Here is a 24003-nt window from a genome sequence, read left to right as displayed (position 1 = left end):
TCAAAGAGCATCAGAAACAGACCGAGAGGAGACAGAGAGGAAGAGCTGACTGTGGGGTGGAGGAGAGGGTCCACACAGATCCACTGGGGTGTGTGTGTGTGTGTGTGTGTGTGTACCTTCAGGTCCCTCCTCTCCAGGTGCAGCAGCTCCGAGCCTCGGATGTCGTGTCGGATGAAAGTGTCTCTGTATTCCCCCAGACTCAGCTGTTCCAGCCAGACGCCCACCTCCTCTGTGCCCCACCTCTCCACTGCACGCGCACACACACACACACACACACACACACACAGAGCAGAGCAGAGAGAGGCTCACACACTGTCGCTCTCCCACGTCCATTTGTTCTCACACAATCACACACACGGCACCCGGAGGTGAGCACGCCGTCACGCTCGACCTCACTCATGAGTTTGTGGTAGATTGGAATTGAAGAGATGGAAAGACAAAATAAAAGGGAAGGAGGAGAAGAAGAAGAGGGAGAGCAGTGGCAGCAGCGGAGGAGAATGGCTGAGGTTGGTCAGAACAAGGAAATGAGGAGGGTCGGTGGGGGGGGGGCATGCAGACGGTACTGTTCAGCAGACCAGATGGGAAACACTCAGCAGTAGCAGGAAGAGGTAAAAGGAGGAGATGCAGCCCGACAACGAGAGGAGGAAGGGCTTTCTGTTTGACCTCTGACCTCACTGCTCAACGTGTCAAAGTCACATCAGACTCTTCATATGTGACACTTCCTCAGAGGGATTTCATATCCAGCTCGGCCCCCCAGGAGCAGCCTCTGGGCCTTCTGGGGCCACATGAACAGGTGGATGAGAGCATGAATGGGGTGGGACAGGGAGGGTGGGGGGGTGCATGTTGATGTGTTGATGGTTAGGGTCAGACTGTGGGATGTCACACCCATTCTTTGTGTTTCCGCAGCACAATGATGCCTTCAGGCGTCGGCCGTGACGGACACAGTGAGAGGCAGCTGGTGACGACTGAGTGTGTTTGTTTTGTGTGTCTGTGTGTGTACATTATCGATGAATGCCTAAAGGATGGTAGCACCTCCAGTCTTCAATAATTTGATTACATGATGATGTGCAGCTTCAAATTAAACTTCCTGACTTCATTTGATTGAGTGCTACCATCCTTTCAGATTAAAAGCACTGAAGTGGCAGTGTAAATGATGCTGTGCAGCAGAGGGGACAGACTGACTGACGTCCGTTCCCTCTGCTGAGGAGGGGAACGCAGACGCAGCCCTACCTGACTGAGGACTGCTCTTCTTGGCGGCCTTCTCCTTCTTGAACTTGGGGACTATGCGGAACATGCTGCTGCGACTGTTCCTCTTGCCGTAACCCAGAGAGGGGTCCTGGTACATAAGCACAGTCAACCTATAGCCTTTCATTTAGCTACTCAGCTCTCCGGTCACCTGGAGCCACATCACATCAAACACACACACAACTGTGTACGTGTGGACACTCAGAGTAGGTGATGCCATGTGTTTTATAGAAATCTCACACAACCTGAGGCCAGAGGCACAAATGATGCGTACACGCCAAAGCCATCTGCACGCCACTCCCTGTGGATGAATTATTATTTAGTGTTCAGTATTGTGAGTGGAAATGAGGCTTGTGCAGTTGTGCCCAGTTTCCCAGTGAGTGAGTTTATGAACGCACGCTTGACTTGCTTCAATTTGTTGAAAATAATATGCCGGCATGTTGGTGGGTTTTGTGCATTCACACAGTTTAAGTCATAATTCTGCATAGTTTTATGCGTCTGGCCCCGGGTGTGTGTGTGTGTGTGTGTGTGTGTGTGTGGGTCGCACTACAAAGGCCTGCTCTTCACTTTACTTCTGCTCTCCAAAAACCGTTGGTACAACGGCAGCAGCTGAAACTGTCGACTGAAGATAGTAATGACTTTAAATGAAGGTGGGTGAACAGTGATGTTTTTTAGCTGCAGGTTTGTTGTGCTCCTGAGAAAAGGTGAAGTGACTTCTGTTTGCCTGCGCTGTGGGTCTGCAGTGTGTGTGCTTGTGCTCACCTCCTCGTCGTTGGGCTGCAGGATGTGGTAGAGCCAGGGGATCTCTCCCAGTTTGCCCAGTTCCAGCTCCACACTCTGCAGAGCGCTGGACAGCTGCTCCTCCTCTGGGGGGTCCAGCTGCTGCAGAGGGGGAGAAAACAAAGTGAGGTCAACCACAGCCAGCTTCCTGAAAGGACAAGCACGGAAACGACCTTTAATGGCACCAAAGGCTGCCTAATGCGGAACAAAAGAAAGAAGCACGCCGCCATGACTCACCAGAGAGACTCGGCCCAGAAGGAGAGACTCGGTCTCGTTGTACAGAGCCTTGACGGTGCTGGCCACCTCTATCGCTGTGTTCCTGGTCAGACTCTGGAAGCAGGAAGCAGCAGCTCTTCAGAAAAACCTCACAAACTGCACCGTTCGCACAACAACTCTGGAAGCAGCATGAACAGCTTCACTTTGTAACGGAGCCTCCATGACAGCTCTGGGTGAATATTCATTAATGCTGATAGATACCCAGTTCTCCTACAGAGTCATTCGATTGGAGCCTCTCCTCTTGCTGAAAAAAGCCAGATGTTCTGTTCTCTGGTGTCTGACTACTGAAAAAGAGCTGAACTTAAATCTGAGATACACCGACAGTGGTAAGACTGGAGGAGAGTTCCTTCAGTAAACTCACCTCAGGAAACTTGGGGTGTGTTTTGTTGATGGCGTGAGATGCTGCGTTGACAGCGTGAGCCAGCTCCTGCTCCAAAAGCCCGTTGGTCTTGGCAGCCTCACATATCCTGCGATTAGACAGGACACTCGTCAGAAGACACGTGTGGAAGTCCAGAGCCAGACCGGACGTTTGTGGCGGAAGATGTTTACCTGGTGATGAGCTCCTCTGCAGCTCGGGCACACATCTGCAGCAGGGCGGCCTCCTCCTCCGTGGCCAAATCCACAGACTGCTGCGGGTAGAGGTGCGGCCGCAGAGGAGGCTTATCGTACTTCAGCTTGTCCTCCCACGACTTCAGCGTGTTTTCAAACGCCTGCAGATAAAATCAAAGCATCAGGTCAAACAGCTGTCCTCTCAGCTCCCCCTCCCCTCCCCTCCCTCTCCGTGTCTCACCCGATCTCTGGTGAGCATCTGGGCTCTGTTCTTGTGCTGGATCTTGATGACTCCAGGCGGTTGGATCCAGGCCTCCCCGTCCACCTGGATGGGAACCCCCTCATCACCCAGGATGGTTATCTTCACGGTACGACACTAGTTTGGCCAAAGGAACAGCAGATTAGATGCAGATGTTCCAAAATACATTTTTTCCCACCGATGTATTGTTCCCGGTGTGCGTTGTCACCTGAGCTATGCGGTGGTGTTGCAGTTTGATGACTCTGGACACGGCCATCTGCATGCTCCCGAACACGGCCACAACTTCCAGGATCTTATCATCAAATGACGGGGCACAAAAGATCTGCACAACACAACGATGACAACAAGGAGCCATCAGTCTCTACCTCCTTTAAAGGTCCATGTGGTGTAAAGGTAAAATAAGGAAAAGTGAGTTGTGAAATTGAGTGATAGCAAATGTGTGATATGAATATTTGAGCTGATTCGAGCTAAACTGGGAAATTCCAAACTAAGAAATGGTCATATTGGTTTAATGAGACTGTCCTGATTCGACACTTCAGACTTCTTCAGCGAAATCTTCAGTTTGAGTTTGACAATTAGGAAAATACAAAGCACCACTGATGTTTTCCTTGAATGGAAATGTGACAGGGAGGATTTGTAGATCTGTATCTCTGTGCTCCAGAGGAGACAACACCCTCCTGTGCTCCTCCCTGTCAGCTCATTTCTGAGAGAAAAGGCTTTCCCAACAGGTCCAGTATTGATCTCCGTCCAGATAACTGCACATGAAAAGGTCACAGCAGCGAGGAGTGAATGTCTGCCGACAGGAAAATAAAACTGCCATGAAATAATGGGATGTGTCGTCATGTAGGCCGGAATAAATCATAAATCAGGATGTTCCTGGCAACATATTCTTCATTTTCAGGCTGTGGAGTTTATCAGTATTTCAAAATGAATTCAATCTGTGAATTATAGCAAAAAGGATAGAGGTGTAATGTGACTGTGTGTGTGTAGACGATTAACTTTAAATAAATGTTATGTAACACTAAATGTGTGTGTCCAAGGCTAACTGATGGGTGTGTGTGTGTAAAGTGACACTCTAATCCTTCAGCAGTCCTTGTGCTCAGAGCGTTAAACAAACAAGCACAAACATCTCTAACCGTCCCTCCCCCTCCACCTCCCCCTCCAGGCTGCCAGGGTCACGTTAAATCAGGATCCGGGTCAGTTTTGGAGCCTCGATGTGGGAACCTGGCCAGCTCCAGGAGGAGAACTTCCCCTTTCCTTCTGAGCGTCCAGCCGAGACAGCTCGGCGTCAGTGTCCTGGATTATGTAAATGAACTCACATCATCCTCCTTGGTTCCGCCCCAGAAGTTGGTCCCACCCGCGTAGCTGGGAATGTTCAACACGGCGATTCCCTGGAGGCTCGGCAGGGGGATGTACTGGCCGTCACACTGGGAGCGACAAGAAATAACCGAACTGAGCTCAGCGGGACCGGAGAGGATGAGGAGCAGCTACGCCTCAGCGTCAGTGACAACTTCCTGTCTCACCTCCAGCTGGACCTTCTGCTCCAGATTCTTATAGGTTCTCTGCAGCAGCTCCTTCGTGCCCAGAACGCCGTACCACATCATGTTCTTAGTGCGACTCCTGAGAGAGAGGGGAACGAAAGGGGCCCCCAAGGGCCACTGTGGTCAGAACCGAAGCGAACGTCGGAATTTGTGAATTTTTATGCATTACAAAATAATCAAATCCCGGGAAATGAGTCTCACCTGCATTTCTCTGGATGCTCCTCTCGCTTGTTGTTGAACTCCAGGGAGATCTTGGCGTCCAGGCCGATGCCGAAGTAGTTGTTCATGACACATTTCTCCATGTAGCCCTCTCTGGGTGGAGGACAGACAGAAAGACAGGGACATGTAGAGACGGACAGACTGACGAGGAGCTCAGAGAAAAACAGCCTCTTACAGTGAATCCAGGTCGGGGTCGATGAAGGACGTGGCTCCGAAGGGGTCGATGTTCGCCAGCAGCATCTTACTAATGATGGAGCTGCCAGCGATGGAGGCAGCCAGACCTGCCCGCAAGCCTACACACACACAAAGACACAACGAGTTGAGTTGACATGTCCAAGTTGTCCTGTCCTTGTGTGCTTTGTGAAGCCCGGTAACTATATTAATGTATCGTAAAGTAAAACGTCCCGTTGTCTGTGTGTGTGTGTTTACCTGGGCAGATGATGCGTGTGTTGAGCACTGGGAGGTTTTCTTTGCTGGTGGTGAACGGGGTGATGGTGAAGGAGCCGTAGGACTGAGTGCTGCGACTCACCCTCCGCTCTGTTGGAGAGCAGGGACTCTTTGCCGCTGCGCACACAAACGCACACAGAGAACATGACCTACTATTGTGCAGTTCTGTTGCTTTATTTTGTAAAATTGAAGCTTTTAATTTGAAGTGTCCAAAGTGTGGTTGTTGTTGCGACTGTTTGCTTATCAAAATGTAAATGTGTCTTCTGTTCAGTGATTTTTTTAAATGGTTCCCAGCTCAGGAAGGAATGAGGAAACAAGGAGATGGAACAAGGAGAGGACACAGAAGAGGGTTCGACTGATGCATTGGTCCTCCAATGCACCGAAAGTGTGTGGAAGGAAGGAAGGAAGCAGACCCGTGATAAACAGGAAGAACTTCCGCCCCCAAGACAATGACACATCCTGTGGCCGATGCACACACACACACACACACACACTCCCATAGAGGCACATTTAAACACAAACACACATGTGCATCTGCATACTAAGCTGCCACACATGCAGGCTGAACGCACACTTTATTGTGGCTCCTGCTGCCACAGTTTCCACAGGTACAACAATCATCTATTATTAAAGAAGTTTTCTGTTGCCACAGAGCTCGGCCTGGTGTGAGAGGTGGAACATCACTGAGCTCCTCCATGCACTTCTACCACTAATCCTTGAGTTTATTTATGACAGGAAACATGATTTGCGTCAGCAGCACTTTTTTTTCCATTAGCTGTGTGTCTGGTTCTGTGTGCCACAGAGAGGGAACGATCCACAAGGTGGCGATATTTAATCCATTTTGTCTTGACTCCCATTTTTCAAGAGATAAAATATAAAAACCTATTTTTTTCTGACCTCAAAAGATTTTCAATTTGTGTCAGTCAATATTTCTGCTTAACGAAGATCGCAGTCTGCCAGGTAAGACACATGCTGATAACTGTGGGGTTTTATTTTGAAAAACCTGGTGACCTGGATTTGTCTACACAACGATGGCACCTCGGGTCTCTTCTCCGTCTGTTTCAGTGTTTCCAACATCAAACGTTTTTATTTTAATTCTTGGAAAATGGGAGCAAAAAGTAAAAACAGACATTTATGAACTGTGAGACCTGGATTAAGCATCCAGGCCGTTTTCTTACAGTTATTTCAGAGTAAAAATGCTTCACTCTCAGCAGAGAAAAGTGAAGTTATACCTTGGAGGCGCGGGGTGAACGGCCGATCAGGGGTCGTAAACTTACAGGTCACCGCTTCCAGCTCTTTGGTGTCCTCGTCCTTCTCGCTGTCTCTGTTCTCCTCCTCGCTGTCCTTCCTGAACTCCAGGGGCGACGGGAGCTCGGTGTCGTAGGTGTGTGCGTTCTGCTCGTCCACCACTGCATGGAGGGAACACAGGAGGGATGAGGACAGTCGGGTTCAGGCGGGGGAGGAGGCGGTCTACCTGCGTCGGCCATGTTGGGCGCCCTCACCTCTCTCCGCCTGCTCGATGATCTGTCGCACGGCCTTCTTCAGACTGTTGGCCCTGAGCATCAGCTGCTCCCTGCTCTTGAACAGCTGGTGCGGAGACCCTCCTCCTCCTCTTCTTCTTCCTCCCTTCTCCGTCTCCTCCTCCTCCAGCTTCCCCTTCAGCTCCGGCAGACTCTCCTCGCTGGCCTCCTCCTCCTCATCCCCTTCATCGTCTTCCTCCTCCTCCTCCTCCTCCTCCTCCTGCTCCTCCTCCACGATGGGAGGGGTGGAGTGGGGTATTGGAGGCAGAGCCTGGCACTCGGTGTTGAGCGTCTGTAGGAGGGAGTCCAGCTTCTCATTCAGGATGGCACACTGTGGGGGGGGGCACCAAAACGGCCTGGATGAAGTTTACGTCATTTAAAGTGATTTGTGGACGACGATGTTTCTGAAACTTACTTTGAGAGACATGGTGTCACACTCCTCTGCGTTCTCTGTGCTCTTCTCGTAGGCTTTTCCCACTTTGGCAACAAAATCCTTCACCGTCTCACAAAGGATCCTAAAAAACAGGCAAAATGTTCGAGTGATGCAGCCTCCGATTTATTTCATACATCGAATTTAGGTTTTTTTCTGTGTGAGCATCTTTTTCTCCTCAGTCAGAGTGGAGGTCACCTTTTCTATGCACTCTGACTAAATCCACATTTCAGCGGATGTTGTTTGAACAAATTACAAATAATTCATAGAAAAAAAGTGATAAAGGAACAAACCTGAAGTTGATGCTGGAAGAAAAATAAGTTTACAGGAATAAACACAAAATTGCTGTGATGTCATGATGATTTCAGATCTGAGCTGTTATTCGTAGTTTGTTTTTTAATTTCAGCCTTTGAAAACTTCTGATTTTGATTTGTATTATTTAAAGAAGCTTCATTGTTATTAATGTGATTATTTATTTTGTTGCAGCTCTAATTTGAAATGTTTTTTCCCCAATCAGAGCTGTGGCCCTTTAAATAAGCTCACAGGTGGAGCACACCTGGATATTTTGTTGTCTGGGGTGAAGCTGCTGAGTTGTATTGACTCACTTGGCGGAGGAGATGACCACAGAGTGCTGCTCCGAGTTCAGGATCTTTGTCAGGTGAGCAGCGACCGAGTCTTCATAGGCCGAAATATGAAACTGTGGAGAAGTTAGACGATAGAAAATATAAAAACATTCACTCCACACAGACATGAAATGAATGAAATGAAAGGAAGATGTAGAAATGCACTGAAAATGTCAGACACTATTTCCAGCCCCCCCCCGTCTACTGAAGAATGTGAATATCAGCTCCTGAGACTACCTGGCAGTCGTCGGCTCCCTCGGGCGTGGTGGGACAGCTGTGCTTGGACGGGATCTTGATCTCGTAGGTCATGATGCTCCAGCGGTCCAACATCTTGGTGCTGGCCCTCTCCAGCTTCTCCAGGATCTGGGGCAGCTGGGTGTCGTCGTCGCACGACGGGCCCCAGCCCAGCACCCGCGCCAGGTCGTTGCCCGTGCCCAGCGGCAGCACGCCCAGCTGGCACTGAAGGACGTGCAGGGGGTTAAAATTAAGGCCTGTGTGTGTGTGTGATCGCTGTTTGTGTAACGGATGTGTGTCTTAATGTGAGCTCCACTGGCACAGTGACCTTCAGCGTGCGTTACCTGTTTGTGTAGATTGAGTTTGTCGATCTCTGAGAGGACCCAGCCCACGCTACCATCGCCGCCACACACAAGAATCCGGAAGTTGTCGAACTTTTGAAACAGGCGGAGACTGACAACGACACAAAAACACACAGTCAGTAAACAATATATAAAGATATAAGATATATGTTAATATAGATAATATAAGATATGATGGTGACCGGCTGGTCTAACTCTGAACATGTGAGATGTTAGGAGGAGACTTTTTGGTGAAACTGAATATGAAAGAAATAAAAATTCATCAATCATGAAGAGTGTCTTCCGTTCTGTTGTTATTCTCTTATTATAATGAATGATCTTTGTTGAGACGTTTGTGTGTCAGGTGAGTTTCCTCACCCGAGGTGCGGCCCGCCGTTGACCAGGTCAAAGACCTGAGCCGGGTTGAGGAGCTGCTTGAAGCGCCGCAGGAACTTGACCCCCTGGTTGTCGCCACTCTTTGAGTTGACAAAAACCAGGAGGGGGCTGGCACAGGATGGGGGGCAGGTGGCCTTCCAGAAACCTGCAGAGACACAACCAACAGCAGGAAACCACCCGCTTTTAAAAACACGTGTGACCAGACGGAAAGAAAACAACTCCATCGTTAAAACACCTCATCAAAGTCTGAGTGACACGTTTGAGAATCAACGCACCCCCTCTTCATCCTCATCCACTTCTCCCCCCTTCACTCTTTTTATTTCCTTTCCTCCCTCGCTGTGTGTGTGTGATGTTGTCAGGAAAGGATGGATCAAGGGAGAGGAGAGGGAAGGAGGGAAGGGAAGCACGTGTTACAGTCAGCCCCCCAGCCAATGACAAGCCAACTCCCCCTCTTTTCCCAGCCTGCAGTTGGGTGGGAGGGGGTGGGGAGGGGGCGTCTGGCACGTGAGGGAGATGGTGAGATAGAGAGAGGTGGGGGTATCCTCTTCTCTATTTCCCTTTTTGTCTCCTCCTCCATTTATCAGGATTTCCCTCCCTCTGATCCATCTATCATCCAATTAGCTGATGCCAGTTTTTCACAGACTCACTGGCCTGTGTGTGTTTGTGTGTGTTTGTGTGTGTCTTCTGCAGCAGTAATCCAATCACACATGCTTATCTGAGGCTGTCTTGCAGGTGCTGATCTCCATCTAGAATGAGTTTAATGTCGGGTCTGGCACACACACACACACACACACACACACACACACACACACACACACACACAAACAACGAAGCCTGGAGGAAGCGTCTGGATTTTTGCAGCCTTCTGCAGAGCTCTATTTTTTCTTCTTCTGTGGTGTCTGTGTGCAGTCATCAAACAATGATTATGTGTGTACACTTTCACTACAACTCAGGAGGCGTCTCATTATAATTTCCCTCACACACACACTTCTTGAGTCAGCTCTGTTTCAGGTGCTCACAGAGGTGTGTACCTGCCAGATGAGGCTATTTTTAGCCTCATCGCTTTACAAGAAACGGACAATTTCCTGGAGCGCATACCAGCGCTGCGTCTTTATGACGAGCAGGAAGCTAATAAGAAGCTATGGATTTGATGTTGAGTTCAATTATCCCCAGGGGGAATAATGGTGGTGTCTCTCTCCGTCCGTTTCCCAGCACATGACGTGGTGCTTTGTGAGAAAGGGCAGAGTGGTTCGAGACTCCTGGACCCGATGGTGGATCTGGATTATCACCCTGCCCTCCACGGGGGGGAGCAGAATGTCACATCAGCCGACCCGAATGGGCCGAAATCTCATTTATTCACAACTGAAATTGCTCACAGGTGCCGTCTGGCATCGACCTCTGACCCTCAGAGTGAGGCGGCCTGATGCACAGGTGTGTGATCGTGTGTGTGTGTGTGTGTGTGCGCCTACCGTCCGAGTCGATGCTGTTGAGCGCCGTTGGGGGAATGATGGAGACTTTGCACTGACCCAGAGGACACTTGCGGGGGTAAATGTCCATGCAGGCTGTGTGCACCTGGAGGAGCAGACAGAAAAGAAGCATTTATCTGTTCACAGATCTTTACAGAAGTCAGATTTAATTCCTGCCTGAGCAGGAATCAAACGTTCTCTCCGTCTCTGTGTCCGGTTCATTGTTATCATTTTTTCTGGTTATCTGCACTGGCATCACATTCCTTCATCATAATTATCCCAAAAATATGGAAGTGATTGGCGACATCTTTCCCAGACGTTATATTTCATCCTGTTCCTGATGTCACCACATCATTTTTCTCACACTCATGCTGGGGTTGTGGATATACACACACTTCTACACTCCTAAACAACACAAAACATTAGGATGATTAGGTCGTCTCCTTCGGACAGTCAGACTCCTGTGACTGCTACGAGTTTATAAACCATGATATTAACAGCGTTGGTGGGCGACACCGTGAGGTTGAGTTGGGAAAAGCTCGAACCATCGGCATCTTGCATGATTTGAACCGCGTTGTCAGTGACAGATGTCTCACCATAGCTTTGCACCAGAGGCATCGCCAGTCCTGCAGCCTCAGCACGCTGCCACATGTCTTATCGCACACAGCACACTTGGCACTGACGGGCAGGTTGCCTTCCAACCACTGGTGAGGCATCGCAATCTGTAGATTCAACACACACACAGACACACACACAGTTCAAGAAATGGGAAACACTCCACGCTGTCTTGTCCTTCAGGGAACTCTGATGGTGACTGGAAGGTGGATCAGGTGGATCAACAGTCAGTAAAATGACGACAAAACAAGTCACACGCTTCTTTATTCTCCAGAGAATCTTTGAGAGTAGAACCTCAACCCTCAATGACCCAAAGTATGAACGGACACTTGTAAATTTCATAGAAATTGTGATAAATTTGAGTGTAATATTCAAATTCCAGCAGCTACAACTTCTGATAAAAGTAAAATGCGAAGAATGAACTGAAACAGAGTGGAAGTTGTGTTACAACGGAGACAAACCTGGCTGGCAAGAACATGTTTTTTTTTTGTGAATATTAAAATAAAACAACAACCACTCCACCTGAAATCACAATATCTGCCAAAGTGGTTGCAATATTATTATTTTATATGTATATATCATATCACAACATTTCACTCGGCGTTGTGGTGTTACAGATACATGTTTGGCACAAAACCAACAAAAAGCACACTATCATCATCATCATCATCATCATCCTCCTTATCTTAAATTTTTTGTTGTGAAAATACAACACACAATCAATCATTACAACTGAAATTACAATGGCAATATCTGCCAAAATAATTGCAAAATATATTTCCCTAAATCAATAAAGGAACCACCGTCCGAACTCACCCCGTCCTCGTCCTCGATGATGTCCTTCCCTATGGAAGCCAGGGTGGTCCATTTGCAGTTGTTGGTGGCTCTGACAGCACAGCGTTTGTGGGCTTTGAATTTGCACACTGAAAAACACACAACGTCAATCTGACACACCTCAATTTAAAGAAGGTTGACAAAATAATTGTAGAGAATATGCACAGAAAAATACCTGACCCTGATGAAGGATTCAGAAACAGACACGCCGCTCTGAACACAGCGTTTTAATGAATCGAGCCCTAATGACACAGTCAGCGTGTGTAATTACTGACTTCCCTAATCCTGTGTTGTGTTTATGTATCTGACAGCAGCCAGGACTTTGTCCCCACAACGCAGATCTCAATCCACTAATCTGTCACCAGCAACAGGAGGACTAAAGAAGACCTAATCCTGGAGCACCTGGAGGTGTCTGATCCAGATCCATGTCAAATGATTCCTACTTTACAGAGCTACACCCGCACGCCACACGTGATGTGAACGAGAATAATAATATTGTGTGGCTGTTAAAGCCTTAAAGGTTTGTGATGCAACATCCAGAGTGGGAGCAGCAAAACATTCAGACAGCTCCTTTAACTTTAATGTGCTTAATGCAGGTCGCTGTGAGTAAGAAATTTAAATGTGAATATTTCCAGAAGACGTACAGACTGATGGAGGACGCTCTCGCCTTTTTGCCCATTAGACACGAGGCACTTAGTGAGCTCATGAATAACGTCTGTACTCTGGGGAACTTTGCTTCTAGGCAGCCAACCCTGGCCTATACATAACTCTGAAACACACACACACACTTATCATTAGGCAATTTACACAAGATATACAAATCAAGTCAAATGTCATATCCGGGAGCAACAATCGATGTTTCAATCTAGCCCACCACTAAATGCTGTTAGAGAGCATTAGCAGAACATTAAGAGAATCCAGAGGACATGATACCACTGTCTGTTGATGGTGCCAGACTGGAAGGGAACATTGTGTGTGTGTGTAGACTTTTGAGTGGTTGTGTGATGGTGAAACAGAGATAGAAAGGCAGAGGAGTTTGTGTGTGTTTTTGTGGCTAGGTAGCGCAAATCAATCCCCACCGACCGTCCTGCGCAGGAAATCGAAGGGAAATTTAAGCCGTGTTGATTGCTGAGACTGTTTGGCTGGCTGCTCTCCACGTTTAATAGAGACGCGCTGCCTCTCCGCTCCGTCCCCACATACTGTTCCCACTGTCTCTTTTAGCACAAGGAGGCTGCGATTGGATTGTTCTCAACAACTCCTGCGCTCACCGTCGATCCGTAGCTGCTTTGTATCCAGAGTAAACAAAACAGCTGTGTGTTGAAGTTCCTGCAGGTGTGTTTGAAATGATGATGTTAAAAAGTAATAATAATAATGATAATAATAATCTGCTGGTGCGCCTCCCACCACTGCTGGAGCTGGATTTATGCTGTTTATGAGCTTGTAACCAGCAGCGGCTGACACAGTGTTAGTGGTTCTAATGCCAACTCTTTCTCCCCTGATGGGTCGAGGAGGAAACTCAGTCAGACACGAGAAATAATTCTATGTATTGGTGGTCTGGTCTTGTTAATGAACCAGAAGTCTCAGAAAGTCATGTAGCAAATATAACAGAATCAGGATTACGGGGTTGGTGGTTTGTTAGCCTGAAACTGGCCGCGGCTGACACAGTGTAGAGGAGGAAACATCAGAGCCGGCTCAGATGACTCATCGTGTTTGTATTATATAAAAACATCACGAGGACCTTAACGAGGTTAAACACTGGACCTTCATCAAAGCCTCTTTAACGAGTCTTTATTTCTTTATTATACCCAGTATCCTCTGTAAGCCTTAACCTGTGTGTGTCTGTCTCAGCGCTCGGCTCGACGCGGTCTTTCTCTTTCCATGTTTATCTCTTTTGCCTTCTGCTGTGGATATGAGAGGGGCTCACTGTGGACACACATTAGCAAAATTAGAAGGAGGGGATATGCAGATGGTGCTCATTAAGGTCTGCTGCCTGTCACTGAGACATCACATCAGCTAAAAGAAAGCAGAAAAACAAGCCAAAAAAAATGGCGTCGGCCTCCGTTCGCATCAACACCCCGACTTCACTGCTCTTTCACAGATGAGGTGAGATGTGTTGTCATTCTCAGTTTCCCCAACCCATCGGGCCCGTTCTGGGCAAAGTAAGAAATGCTAAAATAACATCCAAAAGCGACATTCATCACGTCTGTCTGTGTGCGCGGCGTTAATGGCGCCTCGCCACCAGCTTTTTTTCCCTCCCCCCACTTCAAGCTAACAGCTCGCTGGGCACCGCACTCCACAACTGAGAGTGTTTCAGACTCACGCTGGCTCCGGCGTATCCAGTCTGTTCCACTTGGACAAACGTTTGGACAAAGAATTTTTCTCACTTTCATGACTCATAAAGCAGCTTGGTTATATATACACACCATCGAAAAAGTAAAAGAACCAAAGAACCAAATGATCTTTAAACATCCATCAGACCGAACAGTGTGTTCACTTCACAGGTCTGACAGTAGGTGATAGTGTGTGTGTGTGTGTGTGTGTGTGTGTGTGTGCGTTTGGGTTTTACTTACCTTCACAGGAGAGGCCATGAGACGTGACCCCAGACAAGCTATCTTTACAGACGTTGCAAAAAGTGGGCCGTGCGTGGGAGCAGGCGTACCAGTTGTGCATCCCTGAGAAATGTTCCACATTAAACTGTGCCGTCTAGCAAAGGAGAGGTTAAAACAGGGTTGGCAGCACAGAAACACAACACCGTGATAAATACAGGTACAATAAAAACACATCTGCTGGAGCTTTCTTTTACAAATGTCTGCACGACCAACTAGAACAGCTGTTTTAATGGGAAAAATGAGAACAAAAAAAAATTTCCTCGCCGTCTCACTCTCACTGATTCACTTATTTCAACCCTTCAGTTCTAAAGGCCCAGACGGTGGAAGAGGAGAGATGGTTTTTAGTTCCTAAAACCACAAACACATCTCCTTCCCTTCACTGCCGTGGAAACTTCCTGGCAGAGGGGGAGGCCTCCCCGACTTGACGGGTACCTGACGGCCCTCAGCGTGCGATGAAGTGACAACTGGTCAGGAGAGCTGGCAGGGTACGGAGCGTTGGACTGAAGGCGTGTGGGCGTTGCGTCTGCAGTAGTTGGTGCAGCCCCGGCACAGTTTCATAAGTACAAATCTAACAAGTGTTCCCAAAGTAGGACATGAGGCTTGGGAAGGTGCTAATTAAATGATGCTGTTTTGGCATCTTCAACACATGTATACATGTGTGTACTCGGTGGTGTGTGAGCGTGGCGGTGCTGCTGCATTGCAGTGCAATAAGGCGGAGGGGGGTAAGGGACGGGGTCTTATATAAGAATTCCCTCCCAAATCGAAGCCATTAAAATGCAGTACTGCCTTCTTCCTGCGCTCGCCACCACCCGTCACTGTCAACACACACACACTGAACTGCTACAGGAGCTGTTGTGTTAAAATGGACATAACGAGGACGTAGAAATGGACCCACAGGCAAGAGGAATCACACACAGCTTTGTGTGCGTGTGTGTGGCTCTGGTGCTGACTGTAGTGTTGTGTACCCGTCACTGTACACTGTGCATGCATGTGTTCTCCAGTTCCTTCAGGGCTCCGGATCTAAACACAAGTGTGTTGCCTCCTGCGTGCACAACTTGTTGTTGCTGGTTTGAAGCGACACAACATGCAGCTCCCTCTCCGGCTACACTTCTCATCCCTGTGTGCACTTTTATTATGTTTAGGAACACTGATGAAATCTCCACAACAGGAAACGCCTAAAAAGCTGCTCGATCATCCCTGCAGCACTGTGCCCATCACTCTCATACACTGAAAACACAAACATCAGTCTCACGTGTTGATTTGGGGGGGGTCTTACCTCGTAATGCTCTCTGGACTGGACGGACTTCAGAGAACTGATCCAGTCCTCCATCTCTTTCCTGTTCTCAGCACAGAGGATGAGCCTACGGAACGGAGTGATCACCTGGAAGGAGAGCAGAGAGAGAGATAAATGTTTCCAGCGCCTTCCTCCTCCTCCTCCTCCTCCTCAGCCTGTGGTGCCACTGAGAAGAGGAGGCGATCGGCTCTGTCTTTATGGGAGAGAGAGGATGAGAAGCTCCCTCCCTCTCTCCCTCTCTCTCTCTCATTAACTCTAGCTCACTTATCCTCTAACACCTTCTTGAGTTAGTCTTTCCTCCGCTCCTCTCGGCCGTCTCTTTCTCTCGCTCTTAGCTCTTCATGCATTGAGGCAGATTCATGCTGACAGGTGAAGAGCCTCAGTAAAGGCTAAGAGCCCCCCCTCTCCTGTGTGTGTGTGTTTAAAGGACAGCGTCCCTGTAGATAACCCTACAGACACACACCACCCTTTCAGCGCTCCATCATTTATTCATGCTGCCTCCTCTCCTCTTTCTCTCTTGTAACTGGTTGGGTACTCGTGTTGTCTGGTCATCTTAGTGGGAGAACACACAGATATGGATGATAACTATCATCTCTGGCGTCCTCTTGATTGGACTGAACCAATTCCAGAAGCAGAGATGGCTGATGGTAACAGACTGGCCTTCAGTTTAGTTCTGGACTCAGTTCGGGTTCGTCTCTTCTGATAATTTTCCTCCAATAGCTGTGTGAACAGACGTCATCCAACAGTCGGCAGATTCACTCCGTCCCTGCTGCTGTTGATTAAAAGCAGATCTCACATCTGCTTCTACCTGATACATCTTATCTTCTGCCAAAATAAACAAACTGCATCAGCCAAAATATAAAGTTTTACGCTTCTGGTTTCATTTACAGCCACAAAACCTCAGTAAACTGACAAAACTGGTAATGAGGATCAGTTTGTTCTATTCCAGTGACTTACTGGTGAAAATTTCTCGCTCTGTCATGTGTTTGTTGTCAGCGGGGCTGAGGATTTTTTTTTGACGGAACACTTCGCCAAGTTTTCATCTTCTTCTTCTCTACTGTTTATTCTTTTTCTGACATCAACTGGGTGAATGTGCAGCCGTTCAGATCAAAAGTCCTGCAGATTCAACAAGCTGCCGAATCCAAGAAACACGGAGCGACAAAATAAATGATATGTGGGGAAAATAACACTGCAGCACCTGAGACTCTAACAGCGTGCACATCTGCACTGTGTGTGCGGTGTAATATTCTTTCTGCTGCCTGCTAACCATCTGCTCCACAGAAACTTGTTGCTTGAGGCAGCGAGGCGAGAGGCTACGCCCAGCGACACATGAGATGGACCGCCAATCGGAACGTGCAAAACAACCAGCTCAAAACAAAACGAAACCAAAATGAACTCCTGAGCCCTCCAAGAGTTCAAAGGTCAAAGACAGTTCCCAGGTGGCTCAAGAGATCAGATATTAAAGGTCGACGCTTCAGTCTCATGAACTTTTAAAAATGATTCAAAACGGATTAAAACACAGTGATAACAAGGAAGGAAGGAAGGTTTTAAATTAGTGAAGTTATCATGGTGGCTGTGTTTAGATGGTCTTTTTAATGGGCCAATTCTTCAGCCCTTTATTTGTTCATCTGTCATTTATCTCCAGGAAATAACTATCTAATTATGAACTATTTCATTTATAGCAATTTCCATATCTTCCAAAACTTACTGGGTTGATCAGATAATTAGGAAAAAAATCTGAATATTTTATCTTTAATACAAATTACAGTTTCAAGAGTTTCTATTGTTATTATTATATTCTTATCAAAGGAAGGTCAATCAGATTGTTGATTTATTTATTCTCAGAAATTACTATTTAAGAATTTTATTAGAGATTAGAAGATTATTATATCACAGGAAAAAGTAAAAATGTTTTTATTTTAAATCTGAAATCAAAGAACCAGATGAAGGTAGAAAAGACTCATAGATAAAGAAGATAAAGCTGCTGCTCTGGATGAGACAGGAGCTTCTGTCCATCGCCATCATCATCACCACCACCATCATCACCATCATCATCATCACCATCATCATCACCACCATCATCACCACCACCATCATCATCACCACCATCATCACCATCATCATCACAACCATCATCACCACCACCATCATCATCACCATCATCATCACCACCACCATCACCACCATCATCATCACCACCACCACCATCATCACCACCACCACCATCATCATCACCATCATCATCACCACCACCACCATCACCATCATCATCACCATCACCACCACCATCACCACCACCATCATCACCATCATCATCATCATCATCATCATCACCACCACCATCATCACCACCATCATCACCATCATCATCATCACCACCACCATCACCATCATCATCACCACCACCATCATCACCACCATCATCACCACCATCATCATCATCATCGTCACCATCACTATCACCATCATCATCATCATCATCATCATCACCACCACCATCATCACCATCACCATCATCATCATCATCACCACCACCATCATCACCACCATCATCACCACCATCATCATCATCATCGTCACCATCACTATCACCATCACCACCACCACCATCACCGTCACCACCACCATCATCATCACCATCATCATCGTCACCATCACCACCACCATCACCATCATCATCACCATCATCATCACCATCATCATCGTCACCATCACCACCACCATCACCATCATCATCACCACCACCATCACCACCACCATCATCACCATCATCATCACCACCATCATCACCACCACCATCATCACCACCATCACCATCACCATCACCACCACCATCATCACCACCATCATCACCATCATCATCACCATCACCACCACCACCATCACCGTCACCACCATCATCATCATCGTCACCATCACCATCACCATCGTCACCATCATCATCATCGTCACCATCACCGCCACCACCACCACCATCACCACCACCACCATCATCACCATCATCATCGTCACCATCACCATCACCGTCATCATCATCATCGTCACCATCACCATCACCGTCATCACCATCATCATCACCACCACCATCATCATCATCATCACCATCATCATCATCACCATCATCATCATCGTCACCACCACCACCACCATCACCATCACCACCACCATCACCATCACCACCACCACCATCATCATCATCATCACCATCACCACCATCACCACCACCATCATCATCATCATCACCATCATCATCATCATCGTCACCACCACCACCACCATCACCATCACCACCACCATCATCATCATCATCATCATCATCATCATCATCATCATCACCATCACTCATCTTTCATTCAGTAAGATGAACTCTGTCTCTCATTCCCTTTTTCTGCCATTTATAACTAAAGATTTTTCCACAAGGAACTCAAAGGATTAGTGTGTGTGTGTGTGCACTTGGCAAATTGATCCCTTTGGAGATGGATCAGTCTGTCTCTCTACTGGTGTACTGTATCCATATGTGTGTGTGTTTCTGAAGCAGGGTGGTGATAGTGCAGATTGGTTGCCAGGAGAAACAGGAACAGCTGTAGGCATCCCTAAAACGTGGAAAACCTTCAGCACTGAAAATATCAGGTGTGTGTTTGTTTGTAATGACAAGTGATAATGATAGGAACATACAATCACATGCCCCGTTTGTTATTCCGTTTGGAATAGAGTTCCTTACAGCTGCTCACTCTCTACAAAACACACATACGCACACTGTGATGCAAACAATTAACGTTAAGCACACAACAAATCAGAGTATTGCTGCGAGCGCACAACTTAAAGCCCATGTGAGATTCTTTGCGACTGGCCTCATGGATATAAAGTGGATGAGAATCAGGCCGTGCATGCCTGCAGATTCTAGAAGGAGTTTAGGGGGAGGGTTGGGCTGAGCCCCCCCCCCTCCCCCGTCACCACCTCCTCACGTGGACTTCAAGGTGCTGCCTCATCAGATATTCACAGGAGCTCCTCCTCACACACTGACACACACAGACACACACACGTCATCTGATTTACTCACGTTTGTTTGGCAGCTTTAGCTTCAATTATGAACAAATCGAAAAAGCTCCTGAAATGAATGCTGGACAAAGCTGCTGTGGAGACTTTGAACTATGTGACAGAGAAAAAGAAGCGAGACTCAAATCAATCCCCGCGATATTCTACTGTCAGGTCCTCCAGGGGGAGGGGGAGGAGGTGGAGGTGGAGCCCCCCCCCCACACTGAGCAGACGTCTGCAGACAGACAGGAGTCAGCATGAATCTCTCAGCATCCGTGGAGCCGATCGTTCGTTCAAAACCAACACTGAGGATCACCTGCCTGCATGTGAGACACCATCAGCATCACTCAGACAGACAGAAGACAGCAGGAGGCCAGACGGATGGACAGTCAGAGCAGAGCCCTGCAGCGGTCGCTCTCTCTCTGACGCTGAAGCCCGGACTCCCCCTGTCGGCGTGCTCAGAGCGTGTGAGCCTCCCCGCCTGTCCCGTCTTCATCCTTTCCTCTGCGTCTGTCCTTCCTCTCTAAACCTGGTTTGTACCTCGATCTCGCTCTGCCCCCCCCCCCTTCTCTCCCCAGGGAGAATGTGTGTGAGTGGTATGACATCACTCCAGGATTTCCTCGCCATCTTAAAGTGCTCTGTAGACGCCCCCCCACCATGCACTCTGCTTTTGTCTTCTTCCAGACACTTCATTATTATCTCCCCATCCTTCTGCTCCTCCTTCACCGTCACCTCCACCCCTCCTCACCATCTCATTAGGATGCTGATGCTCATCAAAGCTGCAAACCAGCATGTTTATTAACCTGCAACAAACACATAAGTCACAACTGCGTGCACACACACACACACACACACAGCAGCCTCACATAATCTTATTTCTGAATACAGCAGACATTAAGCCATCGCAGGCACTCAGAAAAGGGTTTGAAGCAGCATCTAAAAATAGCTCAGTGCTCTCCTCTGAGCGCTGTTCTCCTGCCTTCCTCCTCCTCCTCCTCCTCTTCCCTGCTTCTTATTATAGCAACACTCGGGGAGAGGGGAGACAGATATAGAAAGGACAGATCACTACGAGCTCGTTCACTGTCTGTTACTCGTAATATAAATCTTCATTTTCCCTCCACCGCCCCCTCACACAGACACACACACAGAGCTGGTTGTTTTCCTGAATGATCGTCAGCTCACAGCAACGTCTCCTGTTTCCCGTGCCTTGATGAGCAGCGTGTGACTAAATGCACAGAAACGTATTCAAATATCACCTAAATATAAACAGGTCTGACATTTTAGGTGCTCTGAAATGAATCATTGTCCTTTAAGGGCAAATCTGGTTTCCTCGTGAAGTCGTGACGGAGCTCCAGCTGAACACACGACGCCTGTGAGTCCGGTCCAATCCAATGTTTGCTTTCATACTTAGTGATTGATGTCCAACACTTCCTTCATTTTATTACCTATTATCTATTATCTATTACTTCTATTATCTTATTATCTTATGCAAAGCACTTTGTAACACTATTTTGAAAAGTGCTATGTATATATATATATAAAATAATAATAATAAATTAACGCAACTCAACTTGGTCCAATCGTTGGAACTGAGAGAAAACAAAGTGTCAGCTCACCAGATTGGTGCTGTAAACTAGAGACTGAGACCATAAAGGAAAACATTTACTGAGGAGGAGGGACATTTTCCCATAGACTTCAACACAGTGTGACTTCTTTATAACCAATGATTTCGCCCCCTGATGGTCAGTGGATAGAGTGAAGGATGAAGACAGAGAGATAAAGGACCTTTACAAACCGAAGAAAATGAAATTTCTTATATATTATCTTCTCAATAAGACTAATGAACTTTTACTGATTTTCTTGTAAAAGCAAACTCAGCATGATTCATTTTTATGAACTAAACCAGAATTTTAGTGAAAAAAATAATTAAATTGATGGATTATAAAAATAATCATGAGTCAGTCGGCTCTGTGACGTTCACTCAGCCATAAATCCACGATCGCAGGTTCACGCTGCGACACTCACAGTCTCACTGCTTGATACGGGGCTCCGTCTCTGATCTCCCCTGTAACCTAGCGTGTGTGTGTCTGTGTGCGTGTGATGCACTCACTGTGAAGCTGTTGTTGACATTCTTTGTGCTGGATTCTGCCACACTGGCGTCCGATAGGTCCACCTCGTCAAAGATAAGGGACTGAAGAGGGAACAAGAGAATCTGTTTTATTCGTCATCTTAACTTAAAGCTGCTGCTTCTGTTGTACAGTCTACGGCGTGGAGAGGACGGTGATTGGCTGTCAGAGAAATGAGCCGTTACGGCCGCAGCAAAGCAGAAACAGACAAACGGGTGAGACCATCAGAGTGAAATGGAATCTACTGCAAGAGAAAGACATGAGCGCATCATCTGATCGTTTTACTAACACAACACACACACTGCTCTGCTCTCACGTCTATTTCAGATAGCTTCTGCAGCATGATGGATCAGCGAGCCTCCTGGACGCAGGGCCACAAAAATGACGACAAAGAAACACAAAACAGCCAAAACTCTGTGATGAGACACATAAGAACCAAAGAGGGACGCAAAAAACCGCAGAGATCCAAAACTACCGGAAACAGAAACAAAACCACTTTAAACTTCCACACAACACATTAAAGTGACTCCACAAACGACACACAACACAGGCACGCCAAAGAGCAGCAAAAAAAATACAGACACACAAAAACTACAAAGCAACAAAAAACCGCCAATTATTAATACAAATGTATGACAAAGATACACAAAAGCAATAAACTGAATCATACAAAAATGAGGGATATACAACAAAAAGACACAAAAGAACTAATTCAGACACACAAAAAACTACAAGTGCATAAAAAAGCAGTAGGGAGATTTAAGAGTCACACAAGCTGATAACAAAAGGACAAACAACAACGACTAAGAGAAAGCAGTGTGTTTGTGTGTGTGCAACACAAAGAGACATAAAATGCAAAAATGGAGATCCGTATTAACTATGAACGCAACACAAAGGAACACAAGAGAACTACGAAACTGAAGCTGAATGCCCACAAAGCGACACAAAAACCAAACAATCTGTTCTTCTCAGATTGTGACCCGGACGCGTCACAAAGACGCCATGACACCATCTGACCCTGGAACAGGAGGGGAAAAGACAGCCATTCATCGACCGGCCGCTCAGACATCTTCCCCGAAAATAAAATCATCTTCTGTCTGCAATCCATAAAAAAAAGGCATAAAATAAAAAAAGTGTTTTTGAGAAAAAATAAAAGTTGATCCTACATTCAATCGAACATCTTAACGAACATCTTAACGAGAGCTGCGTTCTCATTGGGTGAAATCAGCGGATCTCTGTCTTTAAATCTGTGTGATGATCGTGACAGTGATCCTGAATGCGCCTCATGTGGAAACAGGAACCGTCTAACAGGGCTGTGACGCAGCTGAGGCCTGAAAACGCTCCGGGCCAAAACTGATGCCGTCAAAGGAATGCCCTCCGAGTGTGTGTGTGTGTGTGTGTGTGTGTGTGCAGCTGTCAGAGGGAATGCCCAGTTAACGACACACAGGGACACCAGCCAACACTTACTCTGTGTGTGTTTGTGTGGCAGAAGCATTTCTACATATGCCTATAAGTGTTTGTGTGTGTGTGTGTGTGTGTGTGAGAGAATGTGTGCGTCAAGTGTCAGCCAAGAGGGTCCAAGTATGACTGGCATGCCAACACAAACACTGCCCCCCCCTCCAGTTCCAGCGCTCTTGGCTCATACACCACTGTGTCACGTGTGTGTGCTGCATGTGTGCAATTACTTTCAGTTCTTTTGACACAATCCTCTCCTGCTCTCACAACACCACTATTCCAACACACACACACGCACACGCACACACATGAATGTGTGGGCACACACACTCGGCTGTCTTGAGGGAAGCTGTAATGAAAGCTGACAGTGAATGGTGGACAAAGGCAAAGAGTGCAGAGCCTCCGTTAGTCAGAGATCCAGAGCTGCATCCAGCCTCCTTTCCTGCCTCCTTCAGATCTGTTTCTTTATTCCAATCAGAAATCAGGAGAGAGGAGAGGAGAGGAGAGGAGAGGAGGAGGAGAGGAGACACCGAGATGCATCCTTGGTGGAGGATCAATGAGGAGGTCGGGGCAGCACAGCCAGCCAGGAGACACCAGACTGAATGGACACATCAGGAATGAGGACTTATCTACGGAAGCATCGCTGTCCGGCCATGACAGCAACAGCTCGCTCACTTATTCTGCCCGGTCGGGTCATAAAGGAATGACC

At 47.3% G+C, this 24003-nt stretch overlaps 1 protein-coding gene across 3 annotated transcripts in view; it reads right to left on the bottom strand.

Annotated features, from left to right (window-relative positions):
• Positions 1-24003, bottom strand: part of dgkh (diacylglycerol kinase, eta) — a 39397-nt gene that overhangs the window by 4373 nt on the left and 11021 nt on the right. The window contains exons 4-29 of one of the 3 annotated variants that reach the window (XM_029530173.1): positions 21824-21904; positions 15661-15765; positions 14346-14478; positions 11758-11864; positions 10923-11048; positions 10330-10432; positions 8843-9005; positions 8468-8576; positions 8127-8348; positions 7872-7963; positions 7252-7351; positions 6819-7167; positions 6594-6725; positions 5299-5433; positions 5045-5162; positions 4852-4962; positions 4633-4729; positions 4429-4536; positions 3318-3431; positions 3092-3226; positions 2851-3011; positions 2663-2768; positions 2263-2355; positions 2008-2127; positions 1231-1336; positions 117-247 (exon numbers count right to left, since the gene is read on the bottom strand). In XM_029530173.1, the coding sequence (XP_029386033.1) occupies positions 117-247; positions 1231-1336; positions 2008-2127; positions 2263-2355; positions 2663-2768; positions 2851-3011; positions 3092-3226; positions 3318-3431; positions 4429-4536; positions 4633-4729; positions 4852-4962; positions 5045-5162; positions 5299-5433; positions 6594-6725; positions 6819-7167; positions 7252-7351; positions 7872-7963; positions 8127-8348; positions 8468-8576; positions 8843-9005; positions 10330-10432; positions 10923-11048; positions 11758-11864; positions 14346-14478; positions 15661-15765; positions 21824-21904 (3357 nt within the window). Of the gene's footprint in view, positions 1-116; positions 248-1230; positions 1359-2007; positions 2128-2262; positions 2356-2662; positions 2769-2850; positions 3012-3091; positions 3227-3317; positions 3432-4428; positions 4537-4632; positions 4730-4851; positions 4963-5044; positions 5163-5298; positions 5434-6593; positions 6726-6818; positions 7168-7251; positions 7352-7871; positions 7964-8126; positions 8349-8467; positions 8577-8842; positions 9006-10329; positions 10433-10922; positions 11049-11757; positions 11865-14345; positions 14479-15660; positions 15766-21823; positions 21905-24003 lie in introns of all 3 variants that reach the window. The other 2 variants (XM_029530175.1, XM_029530174.1) reach the window with 2 other exon arrangements.

The sequence above is a fragment of the Echeneis naucrates genome, chromosome 21 (genome assembly GCF_900963305.1).
Source record: "Echeneis naucrates chromosome 21, fEcheNa1.1, whole genome shotgun sequence".
NCBI lineage: Eukaryota > Metazoa > Chordata > Actinopteri > Carangiformes > Echeneidae > Echeneis > Echeneis naucrates.
This window is presented reverse-complemented; position numbering and strand designations above follow the sequence as displayed.